The sequence below is a fragment of the Corythoichthys intestinalis genome, chromosome 14 (assembly GCF_030265065.1).
Source record: "Corythoichthys intestinalis isolate RoL2023-P3 chromosome 14, ASM3026506v1, whole genome shotgun sequence".
Taxonomy (NCBI): Eukaryota; Metazoa; Chordata; class Actinopteri; order Syngnathiformes; family Syngnathidae; genus Corythoichthys; species Corythoichthys intestinalis.
Genome location: NC_080408.1, coordinates 27304646 through 27322873, shown reverse-complemented (window position 1 = coordinate 27322873; position 18228 = coordinate 27304646). Strand labels below are relative to the sequence as shown.

The 18228-nt window shown below is 38.5% G+C and overlaps 1 protein-coding gene and 1 long non-coding RNA gene across 2 annotated transcripts in view; one reads left to right on the top strand and one right to left on the bottom strand.

Annotated features, from left to right (window-relative positions):
* LOC130929505 (uncharacterized) overlaps positions 1-6828 on the top strand; it is a 32149-nt gene extending 25321 nt beyond the window's left edge. Inside the window, exons 3-4 of the long non-coding RNA XR_009066907.1 lie at positions 6411-6476; positions 6555-6828. This is a non-coding gene — a long non-coding RNA (uncharacterized LOC130929505). The remainder of the gene's footprint in view (positions 1-6410; positions 6477-6554) is intronic.
* Positions 6829-12352: 5524 nt separating this feature from the next.
* The window catches only part of LOC130929927 (uncharacterized), a 74234-nt gene continuing 68358 nt past the window's right edge, over positions 12353-18228 (bottom strand). The window contains 3 exon segments of the mRNA XM_057857568.1: positions 12353-12732; positions 14418-14552; positions 14968-15063. Of these exon segments, the coding sequence (XP_057713551.1) occupies positions 12712-12732; positions 14418-14552; positions 14968-15063 (252 nt within the window). The 3' untranslated portion in view covers positions 12353-12711.

The following is an 18228-nucleotide window of genomic DNA, read 5'->3' as shown; positions in this document are numbered from 1 at the left end:
AAACACGACCCATTCTGATTTCTAAAGACAGGTCAAATCTATTGCACCTTGACAATAACACTAAATGACCTCTGTTATAAGCATTCAATAATGCTCATGACAGTGTCATGTCATAATTATGATTGTCTAATCACAGTCTTATGGCGCCACTGTCAAATATATATTTTTTTTACCAACTAGCAACTAACGAATGAAATAAGTGAAACAGTAACTGAATAAATAATTAGCACACAACATGAATTTTGATTGTTATTTACAGTGGGGCAAATAAGTATTTAGTCAACCACTAATTGTGCAAGTTTTGCCACTTGAAAATATTAGAGAGGCCTGTAACTGTCAACATGGGTAAACCTCAACCATGAGAGACAGAATGTGGGAAAAAAACAGAAAATCACATTGTTTGATTTTTAAAGAATTTATTTGCAAATCATGGTGGAAAATAAGTATTTGGTCAATACCAAAAGTTCATCTCAATACTTTGTTATGTACCCTTTGTTTGTCATGCTGAAAGGCCCCAGCCACGTCTCATCTTCAATGCTCTTGCTGATGGAAGGAGATTTTAATATCTCTCGATACATAGCCCCATTGATTTTTTCCTTTACACAGATCAGTCGTCCTTGTCCCTTTGGAGAAAACAGCCCCAAAGCATGATGTTTCCACCCCCATGCTCCACAGTGGGTATGATATTCTTCGGGTGCAATTCAGTATTCTTTCTCCTCCGAACACGAGAACCTGTGTTTCTATCAAAAAATTCGATTTTGGTTTCATCTGACTATAACAAATTCTTCCAGTCCTCGTCTGGATCATCCAAATGCTCTCTAGCGAACCGCAGACGGGCCTGGATGTGTACTGGCTTCAGCAGGGGGACACGTCTGGCAGTGCAGGATTTGAGTCCCTGGCGGCACATTGTGTTACTGATTGTTACTGTGGTCCCAGCTCTCTGTAGGTCATTCACTAGGCCCCCCCGTGTGGTTCTGGGATTTTTGCTCACCGTTCTTGTTATCATTTTGACGCCACGGGGTGAGATCTTGCATGGAGCCCCAGATCGAGGGAGATTATCAGTGGTTTTGTATGTCTTCCATTTTCTAATAATTGCTCCAGCAGTTGATTTCTTCACACCAAACGTTTTACTTATTGCAGATTCAGTCTTCCCAGCCTGGTGCAGGTCTACAATTTTGTCTCTGGTGTCCTTCGACAGCTCTATGGTCTTTCCCATAGTGCAGTTTGGACTGTGACTGACTGAGTTGTGGACAGGTGTCTTTTATACCGATAATGAGTTAAAACAGGTGCCATTAATACAGGTAACGAGTGGAGCCTCGTTAGACCTCGTTGGAAGAAGTTAGACCTCTTTGACAGCCAGAAATCTTGCTTGTTTGTAGGTGACCAAATACTTATTTTCCATTCTAATTTGGAAATAAATTCTTTTAAAATCAAACAATGTGATTTTCTGTTTTTTTTTTTTTTCACATTCTGTCTCTCATGGTTGAGGTTTACCCATTTTGACAATTACAATTACCTCTCTAATTTTTCAAGCAGGAGAACTTGCACAATTTGTGGTTGACTAAATACTTATTTGCCCCACTGTACATCTCTAGCGCCACAATGCATGCTCGGAGGCATGTTGGATAACGATAGTGTTGACAGCTGATGGCAGAAGAGGTTCACTGTCTCCCCCAAGGGAGCAGTGATGGCCAAATGAAGCTTCTTGAAGCAGTGAAGCTTTACAGCCAATTAGTTCAAAGCTCCTTTGAGGTTCATTTGGTCTTACAACAGTCGTATGGTTCTGCTGTCAAATAAAGTGTTACCGGTTAATATCTTTTACTGTTTATATCCCATAATACAGTGAGGACAGCTGTGGCTTATAGTCTAATGCGGCTTATCTATGAACAAATGCTGTTTTTGTGTCACATTTGGTGGGTGGCGGCTTATAGTCTGGTGCCCCTTATAGTGAAAATATTATGGTGTATGCGTTTGCATTCATTGATAGAGTGTGTACATAAACAGCCAATTCAACTGGTAACTATTGTTTTTCACACACAGTTATACACTGCTGGCCAAAAGTGTTGGCACCCCTGCAATTTTGTCAGATAATGCTCAATTTCTCCCAGAAAATGATTGCAATTTCAAATGCTTTGGTTGTAATATCTTCATATATTTTGCTTGCAATTAAAAAACACAAAAGAGAATGAAAAAAAAGATTATCGTAATTTTCGGACTATAAGCCGCTACTTTTTTCCTTAACTTTGAACCCTTCGGCTTATAGTCCAGTGCGGCTTGTTTGTTGATTTATTTGGGTTAATGGCTGTGTGCAGCTAATTAAAAGCTGTGTCATAAAACTGTAATAAGACCGTCATAATTATGAAATGACACTCTCATGGGCATTACTGATTGCCTATGACAGATGTCATTAAGTGTCATCTGGCAAATTATGTCACTAACTAACACTATGTCACTAACACTAGCGTTTATGTCCAGTTCGGATCTTTTACATCCATTCAAAAGTGAGATAATTTGTGGGATAACACTAAATGACATATGTTATAAGCATTCATTAAAGCTCATGACAGTGTCATGTCATAGTTATGACTGTCTAATGACAGTCTTTTGGCACCACTGTCAAATAATGTGTAACCAAATACCATAATTAGCAATTAGTGAAACAACTGGAACAGTAACCAAAGCAATAATTAGGACAGAACATGAATTTTGATTGTTATTTACATATGTAGCGCTGCAATGCATGCTAGGAGGCATGTTGGACAACAACAGTATTGACAGTAGGTGGCAGCAGAGGTTGACTGTCTCCCCCAAGGGAGCAGTTATGGCCAAATGAAACATCTTGAAGCAATGAAGTTTTGGAGCAAATTGGTTCAAAGTTTCATGGTGGTTCATTTGGTCTTGTGATAGACACCCATAATACAGTGAGGACGACTGAGGCTTATAGTCCAGTACGGCTTATCTATGAACAAATGCAGTTTTTGTGTCAAATTTGGTGGGTGGCGGCTTATAGTCAGGTGCGCCATATAGTGTGAAAATTACTGTAATCATTATCATTTTACACAAAAGTCCAAAACTAGGCCGACATAAGTACTGGCACCCTCAGCCTAATACTTGGTAGCACACCCTTTAGACAAAATAACTGCCAACAGCCACTTCCAGTATCCATCAACGAGTTTCTTACAATGCTCTGCTGGAATTTTAGACCTTTTTCCTTTGGCCAACTCCCCCAGGTCTCTGAGATTTGAAGGGTGCCTTTTCCAAACAGTCATTTTTAGATCTCTCCACAGGTGTTGTATGGGATTCAGGTCTGGACTCATTGCCTCCAAGTCTCCAGTGCTTTCTTTCAAACCATTTTCTAGTGCTTTTTGAAGTGTGTTTTGGGTCATTGTCTTGCTAGAAGACACATGACCTCTGAAGGAGAACCAGCTTTCTCACATTGGGCCCTACATTGTACTGCAAAATTTGTTGTTCATTTTCAGACTTCATAATGCGATGCACGCGGTCAAGCAGTCCAGTGCCAGAGGAGGCAAAGCATCCCCAAAACATCAGGGAACCTCCGCCATGCTTGACTGAGGGGACAGTGTTCTTTTAGTTTTTTTTTCTTACTATAAACTCTATGTTGATGCCTTTTCCCAAAAAGCTCTACTTTTGTCTCATCTGACCAGAGAACATTCTTCCAAAACGTTTTTGGCTTTCTCAGGTATGTTTTGGCAAACTCCAGCCTGGCTTTTTTATTTCTCTGGGTCAGAAGTGGGTCTTCTTGGGTATCTTACCATGGAGTACCTTTTCATGCAGACGCCAAAAATAGTACCGGTTGACACTGCTGTACCCTCGGACTGCAGGACAGCTTGAACTTGTTTGAATGTTAGTTGAGGTTCTTTATCCACCATTTGCACAATCTTTTGTTGAAAGTTGTCGATTTTTCTTTTCCGTCCACATCTAGGGAGGTTAGCCACGGTACCATGAGCTTTACACTTATTAATTACACTGTGCACGGTAGACACAGGAACATTCAGATGTTTGGAGATGGACTGAGATTGCACATGCTTCCTCACAAATTTGCTTCTCAATTCCTTAGTTCTTTGGTCTTCTTTCTTTTCTCCATGCTCAATGTGGTACACACAAGAACAAAGGACAGAGGTTGAGTCAACTTCAATCCATTTAAAGCGGCTGCAAGTGTGACTTAGTTATTGCCACCACCTGTTATGTGCCACAGGTCAGTAATAGGTTTTGTTAATTACACAAATTAAAGAACCGTCACATGATTTTTCAAAGTGTGCCAATACACAGTAATAGGATGGTAGGTGGGTAACACATTTTTTCTCTATGGCGTGGCTCCTGGGGCTTGGCCTCCCCTCTGCCTGGGCTGCCAGCCGCGGGAGTAGGGGGACGTCGGGGCTCCGATCTCGCGTCGCCCCGTGGCGGCTTCCTCCTGCCTCCGCCTTCCCCTCTCTTCTCCAACTGGATGTCCGCCCTGTGCGCCGTCGCGGGTTGCTGGCTGGGCGCCGGTGTATCGGCTGGATGTTGCCTGCTCCGGCGAGGGACTCTGCCCTGCCCTGGGCTTGGTGGGCTGCTGGAGGTCCTGTGGCGTGCCGTGCTGGTTGGGGGGCTGCGGCTGTGGCTCGTGGGCAAGTGGGTGTGGGGTTGGTGGTGACGCCCTCCGTCCCCGGGGCTGGCTCAGCGCTTGGTGGGGCTCACGTGCGACTGGATGTGGTGGAGCGCGCTTGGGTAGTGAGTCCCGGTGCCGGGATTGGTGGGGGGCGGCATAGGGTCGGTCGCCAACGGGCTTACACTCACGAGGGATTCACACGATTACCGGGTTCTAGATAACAGAGCTGATTTGTGTACACTCTTCCCCTTTCAATCACTTAGCTTATAGACTCCCCCACCCCCGTCCCCTTCTTTCCCTGGTCAACAGCTGACGATAGCACCAATATGTTAGTAGTTAGTGTAGACGTTCAATGTATTTCTTGTTGTTTTTTTGTGTTTCTTTTCTTTCTTCTCTTGTGTCTCTTTTCTTCTGTTCCCCCATAACCCCTTCCTGTTTGCTGTTTTGTCATAATAAACGAGGTATGTGAATGATCACAAAGGAAATATGTCATACTCTCAATGTGAAACATTAAAACTGTTCAGACCCACCGAGCACTCAGACTTCCATTCCCTGTGTCAGACAGCTGAACAGGACAGGTTAAAAAATAAAAATTTTAAAAAAGTGTGCCAATATTTTTGTCCGGCCCATTTTTGAGTTTTGTGTAAAATAATAATGATTTGATTTTTTCCCATTCTCTTTTGTCTTTTTTCATTGAAAGCAATATAGGTGAAGTTATTGCTACCAAAGCATTTGTAATTGCAATCATTTTCCGGGAGAAACTGAGCATTATCTGACAGAATTGAAGGGGTGCCAATACTTGTGGGGTTGGAGACACTCTAATTTATTTGAACTCCTGTTTCCCCATCAGTGTTGTACTGCACAAAACAATGGCTCCCCAGAGGCACTGTGATGCAAACTAGAAATTGCAAACTGTTTGAGAATGAATTAATGTCAAAGGGTATTTATCACAATATACCATGGCACCATCAGTGACTGTTTGCTGTACAGTAAAATAAATACCAATGTTCAATCTCCTTGAATCAAATTTAAGTCGCTATGAGCAACATGACAACCTATTAAAAAGTTGGCCTGATTTTTGCTATCCCTAACTCTAGGCCATTGATGTCTTCTGTGTAACCTTTCGTAAATGGAACTTGCGAAATTCCTCTGGGTACCCCTGGGAGTTTGCTAGCTCAAAGTACAGCTTGTGGATGCAAGTTGCCAGGACATACTTTAATATCTCAATTGATTAAAAGTGACAGGTGACGCCACGAGCAAACAACAATGTATATCGTGTTTGATCTGATTAAGTGTTGCAAATATGAACATATATTTTATTAAAATGATGCAAAGGGATTGTGAAATTAAGGATATGACATTTTTGTCAAAATTCATTGTTTAAATGGAAACCAGAAAGAGAAATCTGCACACAGAAACCTTCCAACCTTAATTGTTTTTTTTTTTTTTTCTGTAGTTTTGTATCCGGAGAGGACGGTATGTTTCACCTTCGTAATAAAAAGTTTAGTGGGATTGCTTATCAGCCTTAGCCGATACCCAGACTTTAGCTCACGCTGCCTTCCCCTGAAGGTCTCATACTCAGCTGTCAGTAGTCCTTCAAGTTTGAATTTTGAAATGACCTCATAAAGCAAGATGTGAGGCACCTTGCTTCACTTGAGTATGAAACGTTAGACGACAAAGCTATTAATAGTATTTGTTCTTCACAATTGTGAAATGTCACTTTCAAGGGTGTGTTGAAATCAGGTGGAGGCTCACTCGAGATGATTGGTCTATTGTCTTCTTTTTCTTTTCACTCCCTCAGTCTGTGAACCTCTGAATGGGCTCAAGATGTGTCCAGGGAAATGCAGAAAGGAGAAAGCAACATGAGGTACGATAATTCATTCTTCGATGAGGTAAGTCTTACAGTGTTAATTAATTGTCGAAAATGTTGTTGTTGTTTTGACAGACAAATCTACTGATTTCATTCAATGCACCTGTTATTTTCACTGTGGCTATTCTTCTCTGCAATATGGCGAAATCAATGATCCTAAAAAGAACAATTTCACCACTGATTGACAGGTTAGTAGTTCCAGTTTATTAACTAGGATAAGCCATACGGCAAATGGATGGGCGAATGAATGAATGAATGATTCATCCAGCACACCTCAATGTGTTTTAAGCATATCAAGTTAGCAAGTGCCCTCTGCTGTTTGAATTTTGCAAAATCACCTGATTGAGCTTTTTTTCCCCCACTGGTTGAATTGATGATGTTGAAATTAGATATAATGCTTGTGTAAATTATTGATTTTATTCAATATATGGCGGAAAACACTCAGGTGACTTGAAGTTCCACTCTGAGACCCCCAATTTAGCCAACTTTCAAAATTGTCTAATATGCATGTGTGATACATCATTGGAAAGCTTAAAATCTCAATTTTCTGGGGGAAGAAAAAATTTGAACAGGAGGGCATTGAAATTTTTTTTTTTTTTTTTTTGTAAACAGCAAAACCCTATCTGGAGGTGAGAACACGCGAGAGCAGGATTACAGACGCCATGACTTTAACGAGATATTATTGCATACTTACCTTGTTTCGATCCAAAAACTCCATGTAGCTTGTATCACTGAGTGTCAAGACACAGCTGTGAATGACCACAGCTGGATTTTTGGGGAATTTTATGGGTGAAACATGGTAATATAACAAGGGTCGTGATGCAGAAATTGCAGACATCAAGGAGTGGTCGAGATGTTGTTTTTCATATATTTGCCTTTTTAAATGTTTTTTCTTTGTTTGGATCGATTATTAATCATCTAACATATCGGAAAAAATGTGACAGAAACAAAAAAAATACAATTAAGCGATAGTTATGAGGTAAATATCTGTGACTTTTTTCCAGACGCCATTTTTTTCATTGTGACGTAATTTGTTTAAAAGTTTACAATATGCGAGTGAATAATTTTTTGAAGTCCGTTTTTTTTTTTTAAACGAAATATTAGACATCAATTAATGATTCTAAACTAAAAATGACAGACATTTTGAATAATAAATATATTTAATTACCTTCGTTTTATGGCTGAGTTAATACAAAAGCGGTTGTGCGACGTCTGTAAACAGGTGTTTTCAGGGTAAAACGGGCAAATTAAAAATAGTTCGGGGGCTTAATTTGCCATGAATCTGCTCTGGCAGCATATAGACATTTTGTTCTATCAAACACAACAGTTGTTTTGGCTTAAAATACAGCAGTTTCTTTTAAATAGGAATGCAAGAGCAGAAACTGCTTTTTCAGCCTTGTCTGTGTTTTCTGCCATATATTTTAACAACAATGATATCTAAGGTTTTACATTTGTCATTCGTAGTGGAGTAGAATCCTACAGATATGCAGTTTTAGACACATAATCAGAATTTTGTCTCACATTTTTTTGGTTTGCATTGTGATGGCGCAGCATGAAACATAATGTAGAGTACTGTAAATGGCAATACTATAGATAATATATAATAATCATAAAATAAAATATATAGAGATATCTTAGGCTGAGTTTGACTTTTCTTCAAAACATGTTGATGACTCCGAAACAGTGTCAGCAATAAAATTAATTTACATGATATATAAGTGGTTAGTAGCTTAGCCCATGCTCGTAAATACAGGCACCCCAGTTGTGTGTGTGTGTTGGGTGTGTGCGTGAGGGCGCAGGTTTTTTTGTTGTTGAGAAGTAGACGCCGACTTTTGCATTCCGCGTAGATATCCAATTTACTCTTTTTTCAAGTTATTCACACCCTTGTAAATCGAATCCTCACCGTGGTCAGTTTCAAAATGGCGCCAAGCAAAACAGGAGACGGCATCTTTTTTGACCTGATATTCCAGGCAGGAATATTTATAATAATCTGTGAAAATGAGCATTTTTTTGTTTTTGTTTTTATTTCCCATCCTTCTTTAGGGGAGTTCTTAATCAGGCTGCTTAGGACAGCTATTCTTATGGCCAAGATTGGTCTCCACTGAATATGGTACGCCCAGTGGTGGTTCTGTTGTACAATTAGTGTCTTTAGTGGGGAAAACTGAAACTCCGCTCTCCATTTTCGTGGTGCTCTCCGGCATTTCATTGTCCACCTCATCAATCCTTAGTTCTCATTTAGTAGTTGTTGTCGCTTTTGAAAGCTTAGGTTTGAAAAAATTATGTCATCCATCTTGTCTCTGCTGTCCTCAGATAGTTTTGGCCAAGTAAAGCAAATGACCATCTCTAAGGTGCTAGTCACATGATCTGTTTGAAAAATTATTTTGACCAATTATAAAAAAAAATTTTTGTTCATTTAATTCATTTTTGTTGTTTGTTTTATTGTTTTAAAACTTTTATAGACAACAATGTACCAGCAAAGTCTTAATTTTAAATTCATATACACTGTATAGGGAAGTCAATTACATGCAAATGACATGTTTCGGCATTTAGAGTAAGGTTCCTATCAAAAAGACGTATTTGTTTTCAACTGTAAATGCTTGAGTCGGAGAATTCTTTTCATGTTACTTATTTGTATGTGAGCATGAGAATTTCTAGTTACCATTTTTAATAATGTTAGATTTCTTCATAATATGACTACGAATTTAAATTGTCTTTGAATTGTTTAAGCATGACTACAAACCTAAAACCTGGGGTTGCAAAGTACTCTCGGGCCCCCAACCCCGATTTTTTATATTTTGTTCAGATCTGAGCTGATGAATTCATTGCGAATTTGTAGTTGCCTGTAGGTTACGAGTAAGCCAGTAGAGGGCATGCAACTTCTTCATTGCAGCATTCAGCCTGTAGTGCGCTGTAGCACTCACTCATTTTGAATATTAAGTGTTTCATTAAAGGACTTGGAAAGTCTTTTAAACACTCTGCTGTGGTAACCTGATTAGAAGGGTCAGTGAAGGTCACTTGAGAAGCTGGGAGCAACACATTTATTTGCGACACACCTTGAGAGACTGAATTGTTGCAGCTGTTGCTGAGTGAGAGCTGAGCTTGTGGGTCCACTTCACTCACGCAACTGCGAATCCCCTCGAGGTCCACGGCCTTTATCTCGTGCTGTCGTCATTGCATTGTTCTCTTCCCTTTGGCCTTGACGACAAAGATAACCTTGCGACATTCTTGTCTGAATTGTTTCTCCCTAATTCCAAAGCAAAGCAGCTGTCAGCCCTCACGATGGAAAAGGGTTAACAGGTGCAAAGCATTCAGAAAAGACCAATGCACCCCATCTGATGAAAATCCTTTTTTTCTTGTAGTCACTATCTCTAACTAATGGCTACGCTTGTTATATGACTGCATTGTACAGATTTATTCCACTCTTTATCCACCTTTTATACATGGCAAAATTACTCATCTGAGATGAGCATTAGCTAGACCAGCTAATACATCCAACACCTTGGGGAATTATCGTAAATTCTCATTCGCATTTGAAAAAAAATAGTGGCGAACGTACAGCATGGCAATCAGCTATGAACTGAATTTGTTTTCAAGTTGTTGACCTCATCTTTTTCTCAGTTGTTTTACTGTAATTTTCACACTACAAGGTGCACCTGACTATAAGCCGCCACCCACCAAATTTGGCACAAAAACAGCATTTGCTCATAGATAAGACGGACTGGACTATAAGCTACATCTGTCCTAACTGTATTATGGAATATTTACACCAAAAGATATTAACTAGTAACACTTTATTTGACAGCGGCATCATACAACTTTCATAAGACTAAATGAACCAGCATGAAGTTTTAAACCAATGGGCTGCAAAGCTTAATTGGGGGAGACAGTCAACCTCCGCTTCCACCCACTGTCAACACTATTGTTGTTCAACATCCCTCCTAGCATGCATTGCAGCGCTACATATGTAAATATTAATCAAAATTCATTTTCCTTGCTAAATATTTCTTCAGTTATTTTTCCAGTTGTTTCATCAATTGCTAGTTATGGCATTTGGTAACACTTTATTTTACAGTGGCACCACAAGACTGTCATTAAACAATCATAATTATGACATGACACTGTCACAAGCTTTAATGAATGCTAATAACACATGACATTAAGCCCTCATAGCCTAATGTCAGGGAATGCGCAGGCAGGCAGGTTGTGTGGACCCAAAAGCAGAGAAACAAAAATGCAAGGCAGGAGGCAGTGAACTCAAAAAACGTTTTAATAATAACTAACAAAAATCACAAAGTACAAACAAAAGGACTATGGATCAACAAAACTTACGTAAACGGATGGACAGGTATGCGAGGGCTTGGACGGGTCTTGACTTTGGCAAAGACAGACACAGACATTGACAATGACGCAACAAGGAGTGACAAGAAACTGGGTCATTATATACACACACGCACACAAGGGGTAACGAGACGAGGAACAGCTGGGTAACACAGGTGGATGCAGATTGCAGGATACACTGGGAGAACACACACAGGTGAGAGCAATGGGCAATCACAGGGACAAGTCACACTAGGAGAAAACAAACACAAAACCTAACACCTAATGTATCAGATTTGATACACTTAGAATTTCATTATTTTGAGACTTTAATTTAGAATTTTGACATTTATTTTTTAAAAATGATGCAAGTCGACACATGCATCTGCAGGTTTCATGAGAAAAAAAAAATCTGGATTTAGCTAGGGTTATAGATATTAAAGCTCCTATTACACATACACATTTTGATTTTTCTTTTTTTACAAATTTGAAAAAAGTACCATTAGGACCTTATTTTTTTAAATTTTGGGATTCTCTGACATTTGCTTCATGTTGCAGGCTTTAAAGGGTTAAGGGTTATCCGGCAAATTATCTGCCTTTTGAATGGATGTAAAAGAAAAGAAAGGACATACATTTGCCAGATGACACTTAATGAAATCTCACATAAGCATTCAGTAATGCCCATGATAGTGTCATTTCATAGTTATGAAGGTCTTATGACAGTCTTATGACACCGTTGTCAAATAAAGTGTTACCTATTAACCCCCCAAAAAATCAACAAATAAGCCGCACTGGTTTATAAGCCGCAGGAATCAAAATGAAGGAAAAAAGTCTTATAGTCCAAAAATTACGGTATAGATCTTTTATGCTGATATCAAACCTTCAGTCTTCGATTACTTTCCCCCCAAATTGTAGACATAAATCGATAAAACTAATTATGTCTGTATTTTGATCATATAATTTGGAAAGTAACAATTTATGTCCATCTTAATATATTTTTTTCTACTTCTTTAAGACAGTTTGCATGCAGTAATCAGGTTAACGTTATATTAATAGAGGTTCTGATGTGTGTTCGTCCTGTACCTTTCATGACTGTGTTGCTGTCATTTTTATACTTATTTATTCTTATGCAACTACTATCACGACCACCTTCGGTACATACTTGCATAGATTTCCTCTCCCAAAAATCTTAATTGTCCATTGGTTGTGTATTATTTGTCATTACGTGCCCTGCAGTTAATGTTGACCTACAACCAGTTCAACCTGGTTTAAGCAATAACATATTAATTAAAGATGTCTTGACCACAAACGCTGATGCTGTTCCCTTAAACTAAAATGAAACAAATGGCTTCTAATGTCAAGTTTATTATTAAAGCCATAATTTACTAAAAGATTCCCAAAGGATTTAACAGACAAGCAATTGACATTGAAATGCTAAATATGTCACTTTCAAATTGTCTCTACAGGCACCTGATGCTACAATATCTTATCCACTATATGAACTAGGAGTTGTACAAATTTATGTAATACACTAAGTGGCCAATAAAGGCAACATACTCTGCTGCTTCCTGGAAATATTGTAGTGAAATGAATCAATGCCTTGTTGATGCATAGAAGCCTTTTTGCCCTGTCTTAATAGTACAAATTCAGTATGACATTCACAGTGGTAGTTCTAGGTTGCTATGTACTTATCCAACTTCCAGGTTCTCCCTTTTCAGATCTAACTTTGAAAATACTTCTTTAATACTTGCCACCCAGATAGGGTTTCTTGTTGTTGTTATTGTTGCCTGATTTTTTTTTCTTTTAAAAGAAAGAAACAGAGCTTATATTTTTATTGCACATTTGCTTTATTCTACGGATACTTTGGAAACGGTCAGCCACAGTTCGAAATTCTTGCATGGCTGTCTGTGGTTTTTCACTCCTCATCGAGTCCTTTCTATAATGGAGAGTAGAGAATATGACATGATTTAGTCACAAATAACAAAACAGAAAACAATAAAGTAGTTTTGGGAAAAAGTCTTGGGGAGTCGTAAATGGTTGTAAATATTACGGTGTAAATGTTTTGTGATGTATGAAAATTAGGGCTGTAAAATTATCACGTTCACGGGCGGTAATTAATTGTTTTTAATCAATCACGTTAAAATATTTGACGCAATTAACGCACATGCCCCGCTCAAACAGATTGAAATGACGGCAGAGTGTCATGTCCACTTGTTATTTGTGTTTTTTGGTGTTTTGTCGCCCTCTGCTGGCGCTTGGGTGCGACTGATTTAATGGGTTTCAGCACCATGAGCATTGTGTAATCATTGACATCAATAATGGCGTGCTACTAGTTTATTTTTGATTGAAAATTTGACAAATTTTATTAAAACGAAAACATCAAGAGGGTTTTTAATATAAATTTTCTATAAATTGTACTAACATTTCTTTTAAGAAGTAGAAATAAAAATAATAAGTCTTTCTATCCATGGACCGCTTTAACAGAATGTTAATGTTAATGCCATCTTGTTGATTTATTGTTATAATAAACAAATACAGTACTTAAGTACAGTATGTTGAATGTATATATCCGTCTTGTGTCTTATCTTTCCATTCCAACAATAATTTACAGAAAAATATGGCATATTTTATAGATGGTTTGAATTGCGATTAATTACGATTAATTAATTTTTAAGCTATGATTAACTCGATTAAAAATGTTAATCGTTTGACAGCTCTAATGAAAATATAACAAAGCAAGATGGTTTTGACTTTGTATTAAATTACTTTCGGACTATAAGACGCTACTTTCCCCCCCTCATTTTGAATCCTGCAGTTTATAGTCCAGTGCAGCTTATTTGTTGATTTATTGGGTCAATAGGTAACACTTTAGTGACAGCGGCATCTTAAGACTACCATCAGACAGTCATTATTATGACTTGACACTATCATGTACATTAATCAATGCATATGACAGATGTCACAAACTGCATTTATGTCCAGCTCGGATCGTTTACATCCATTTAAAAGTGAGATAATTTCCCGGATGACACAAAGTGATATCAGTCATAAGCATTCATTAATGCTCATGGCAGTGTCATGTCATAATTATGATGGATTTATGAAGTCTTATGGCACCACTTTCAAATAAAGTGTTACCAAATACTATATATAGCAATTAATGAAACAACCGGAAAAGTAACTGAAGAAATAATTAGCATAGAACATGTATTTAGATTATTAACATCTGCAGCGCTGCATTGCATGCTAGGAGACATGTTGGACGGAAACAGTGTTGACAGCAGGTGGTTTACAGTCTCGCACAAGGGAGTAGTGATGGCCAAATGAAGCTTTGCAGACAATTGGTTAAGGCTTCATGGTGGTTCATTTGGTCTTATGACAGTCTTATGATGCTGCTGTCAAATAAAGTATTACAGGTTAATATCTTTTCGTGTCAAATTACGTGGGTAGCGCCTTATAGTCCGAAAATTACGGTAATGAAATTGACTCCCATGTTTTTTTTTTTTTTTTTTTTTACATTATGACTACTGAGGAGCATCAGTAAATCAATTGCAATTATGTGAAAGAAATAGTTCATGACTTGTCACGTTAACAAAATACAATAGTAGTAGCATTATTTACCTTGGCGCCAACATCGCGGCTTTTAGCACGCATCTTGTTGACCTGAGATTCAGCAATGTCGGCTCTTTCTTCAGCCTCATCTAACTCATGCTGCAGTTTACGGAACTTGGTCAGGTGGGTATTTGCCTGTTCTTCCTACAGGAATCCAAACAGAAAACCATCAAACAATAATTACATACAAGACATGATGAATGAAACATGAAAAAAGAAACATCAGTGTTTAGCTGTTGTTGGTTTTTGTAGTTGAATATAGCCAAACAAATGACAAAGGATGTATTTGTTACAGATAAGATCAAGGAAATGGGCCTCAGAAGGGCTCATCTATATGGAATTTGAGGTTTATACTCAACAAATGTGTTAAGACACTGAAAAGGAACAGTACAGTGCAGTTTTTTGTAATGTACCATTTTGGTGATCAAGACCAAATGTAATTAATTGAAAAGGATTTAACCCAGAATTAGGCTTTATATCTGATTTATATTCATTATTGCTATTTTGTAGTTGTGAATCAGGGCAGGTCTACTGAACGACACTTTCAAAAACTACTTACAGCCTCCTCAGAAGCTCGCTTGTATGCTTTGACTTTCAGTTGCAGTTTGTCAACCAGATCCTGGAGACGCACAACATTCTTGCGATCTTCTTCAGTCTGTAGTTGTTAGGACGAGGTAAAACACACAATGTCAGGAGGAATATTCTCTTCAAGGGAACCTAGGACTTAAAGACTTGTAGGCTCTAATAAGCCACAATTCTTCTCTTTTGCTAAAATTATTTATTTATTTATATTTATTAGAAACACATAAGATATTGCAATTGATTTAAAAATCTATAGTATTTAGTACATGTTTTGACCTACGGAGGGCGCCATGTTTTAAGTGTGCAATGGACGCTCAGGGTGAGGAAGTAGATTGTCACTGTCACTGGAGGAATACTACCGGCAAGGGCGTAGGTTTGCATAGGGACGGTAGGGACAAAACACTATCAACTTTTCAGGGTGATCAAATTGTCCCCACTAACTTTTAAGCAATTTTATTTACGTTAAATAATGGCTTCAATTATATAGGTATGTATTATCTAGATTGTCTTTCCATGTTTTAATTGTTGTAATTGATCCTACCATCGTTAGGTGAATTATTTTCATTATGTTCACTTACATGTACAGTGCCTTGCAAAAGTATTCAGCCCCCTTGAATCTTGCAACCGTTCGCCACATTTCAGGCTTCAAACATAAAGATATGAAATTTAATTTTTTTGTCAAGAATCAACAACAAGTGGGACACAATCGTGAAGTGGAACAACATTTACTGGATAATTTAAACTTTTTTAACAAATAAAAAACTGAAAAGTGGGGCGTGCAATATTATTCTGCCCCTTTACTTTCAGTGCAGCAAACTCACTCCAGAAGTTCAGTGAGGATCTCTGAATGATCCAATGTTGTCCTAAATGACCGATGATGATAAATAGAATCCACCAGTGTGTAATCAAGTCTCCGTATAAATGCACCTGCTCTGTGATAGTCTCAGGGTTCTGTTTAAAGTGCAGAGAGCATTATGAAAACCAAGGAACACACCAGGCAGGTCCGAGATACTGTTGTGGAGAAGTTTAAAGCCGGATTTGGATACAAAAAGATTTCCCAAGCTTTAAACATCTCAAGGAGCACTGTGCAAGCCATCATATTGAAATGGAAGGAGCATCAGACCACTGCAAATCTACCAAGACCCGGCCGTCCTTCCAAACTTTCTTCTCAAACAAGGAGAAAACTGATCAGAGATGCAGCCAAGAGGCCCATGATCACTCTGGATGAACTGCAGAGATCTACAGCTGAGGTGGGAGAGTCTGTCCATAGGACAACAATCAGTCGTACACTGCACAAATCTGGCCTTTATGGAAGAGTGGCAAGAAGAAAGCCATTTCTCAAAGATATCCATAAAAAGTCTCGTTTAAAGTTTGCCACAAGCCACCTGGGAGACACACCAAACATGTGGAAGAAGGTGCTCTGGTCAGATGACACCAAAATTGAACTTTTTGGCCACAATGCAAAACGATATGTTTAGCGTAAAAGCAACACAGCTCATCACCCTGAACACACCATCCCCACTGTCAAACATAGTGGTGGCAGCATCATGGTTTGGGCCTGCTTTTCTTCAGCAGGGACAGGGAAGATGGTTAAAATTGACGGGAAGATGGATGCAGCCAAATACAGGAACATTCTGGAAGAAAACCTGTTGGTATCTGCACAAGACCTGAGACTGGGACGGAGATTTATCTTCCAACAGGACAATGATCCAAAACATAAAGCCAAATCTACAATGGAATGGTTCAAAAATAAACGTATCCAGGTGTTAGAATGGCCAAGTCAAAGTCCAGACCTGAATCCAATCGAGAATCTGTGGAAAGAGCTGAAGACTGCTGTTCACAAACACTCTCCATCCAACCTCACTGAGCTCGAGCTGTTTTGCAAGGAAGAATGGGCAAGAATGTCAGTCTCTCGATGTGCAAAACTGATAGAAACATACCCCAAGCGACTTGCAGCTGTAATTGGAGCAAAAGGTGGCGCTACAAAGTATTAACGCAAGGGGGCCGAATAATATTGCACGCCCCACTTTTCAGTTTTTTGTTTGTTAAAAAAGTTTAAATTATCCAATAAATTTTGTTCCACTTCACGATTGTGTCCCACTTGTTGTTGATTCTTGACAAAAAATTAAAATTTTATATCTTTATGTTTGAAGCCTGAAATGTGGCGAAAGGTTGCAAAGTTCAAGGGGGCCGAATACTTTTGCAAGGCACTGTACCTCTTTTCACTTGCTAAATGTGCTGGTATTTTTTTCCCTCCTAAACGCACATTTGATTGGCTGATGAACACACATACAGACATCAGATATTAGGGATATTAGATGTTTTTTTTCCCCAGCCAGAAGCAGCCACTTTAATAAATGTAAAAGAGACGTCAATGTTGTGGAAGAGGGGAACACACCACTAATTTTGCTACTGAAAGTCTGACCTGCATTAGAGTTAGCATGACATTAAACTGTGTGAACTTGCTAACCTGCAGAACTCGAGTAGGTAACTGCTCAGGGAGAAGTGTCCTCCTGTGTGTTATCTACTGTTAACGTTAAACTGTGAGAAATGTAGTGAACCGAGTTTTACCCCCTTCTTCCCAGTTTTACTTTTTATTTTATTTATGTGATCTTCAAGCAGCCCACTGGAGTGGAGCTTTCATTTTTTGTTGGGTTTGGCTGTGCTTGTGGACAAAAGCAGTAGTTTTTTACCTGAAGGACACCTCCATTTTATATTTTTTGTTATTCCCTGACAAATACATTTTTTCTGTTATATTTAATTTCTTAATTTAGACAATGTGGAGTGGTCTTCAGACAAATGTTTATTTTTTTGCATTCCTGGATAGTTAAGAATGATTAACAAGCTTGTATTTATTCTGTATGTTAATATAACTTAATGTATTTTCAAAGTAATGCAATTTAAATTTGCTCATAAAATCTGGACATTTTTCCTGGAAATTTTCAAAAATGTTCTTTCGTATTTTTTTTTTTAAAACAAAGGTTTAAATTGAACGGTGTAGGCTGAACCAATACACATAAAAATTTGTATAAGTCCATACAGATGTATTTTGCATTGATCACCAAGAATGTCCCGTCCCAAGCAAAAAGTGTACATGCAGGTTATGCCATATCGTCCCTACCAATTTTGAGACCAAACCTACACACTTGACCACCGGGTTACTGCAATTCCTTCTTCGCGGCGAGACGTCCAACAGATGCGCTCATCGGTTAAAAGCGGCGAGTACTGACTATTTGTG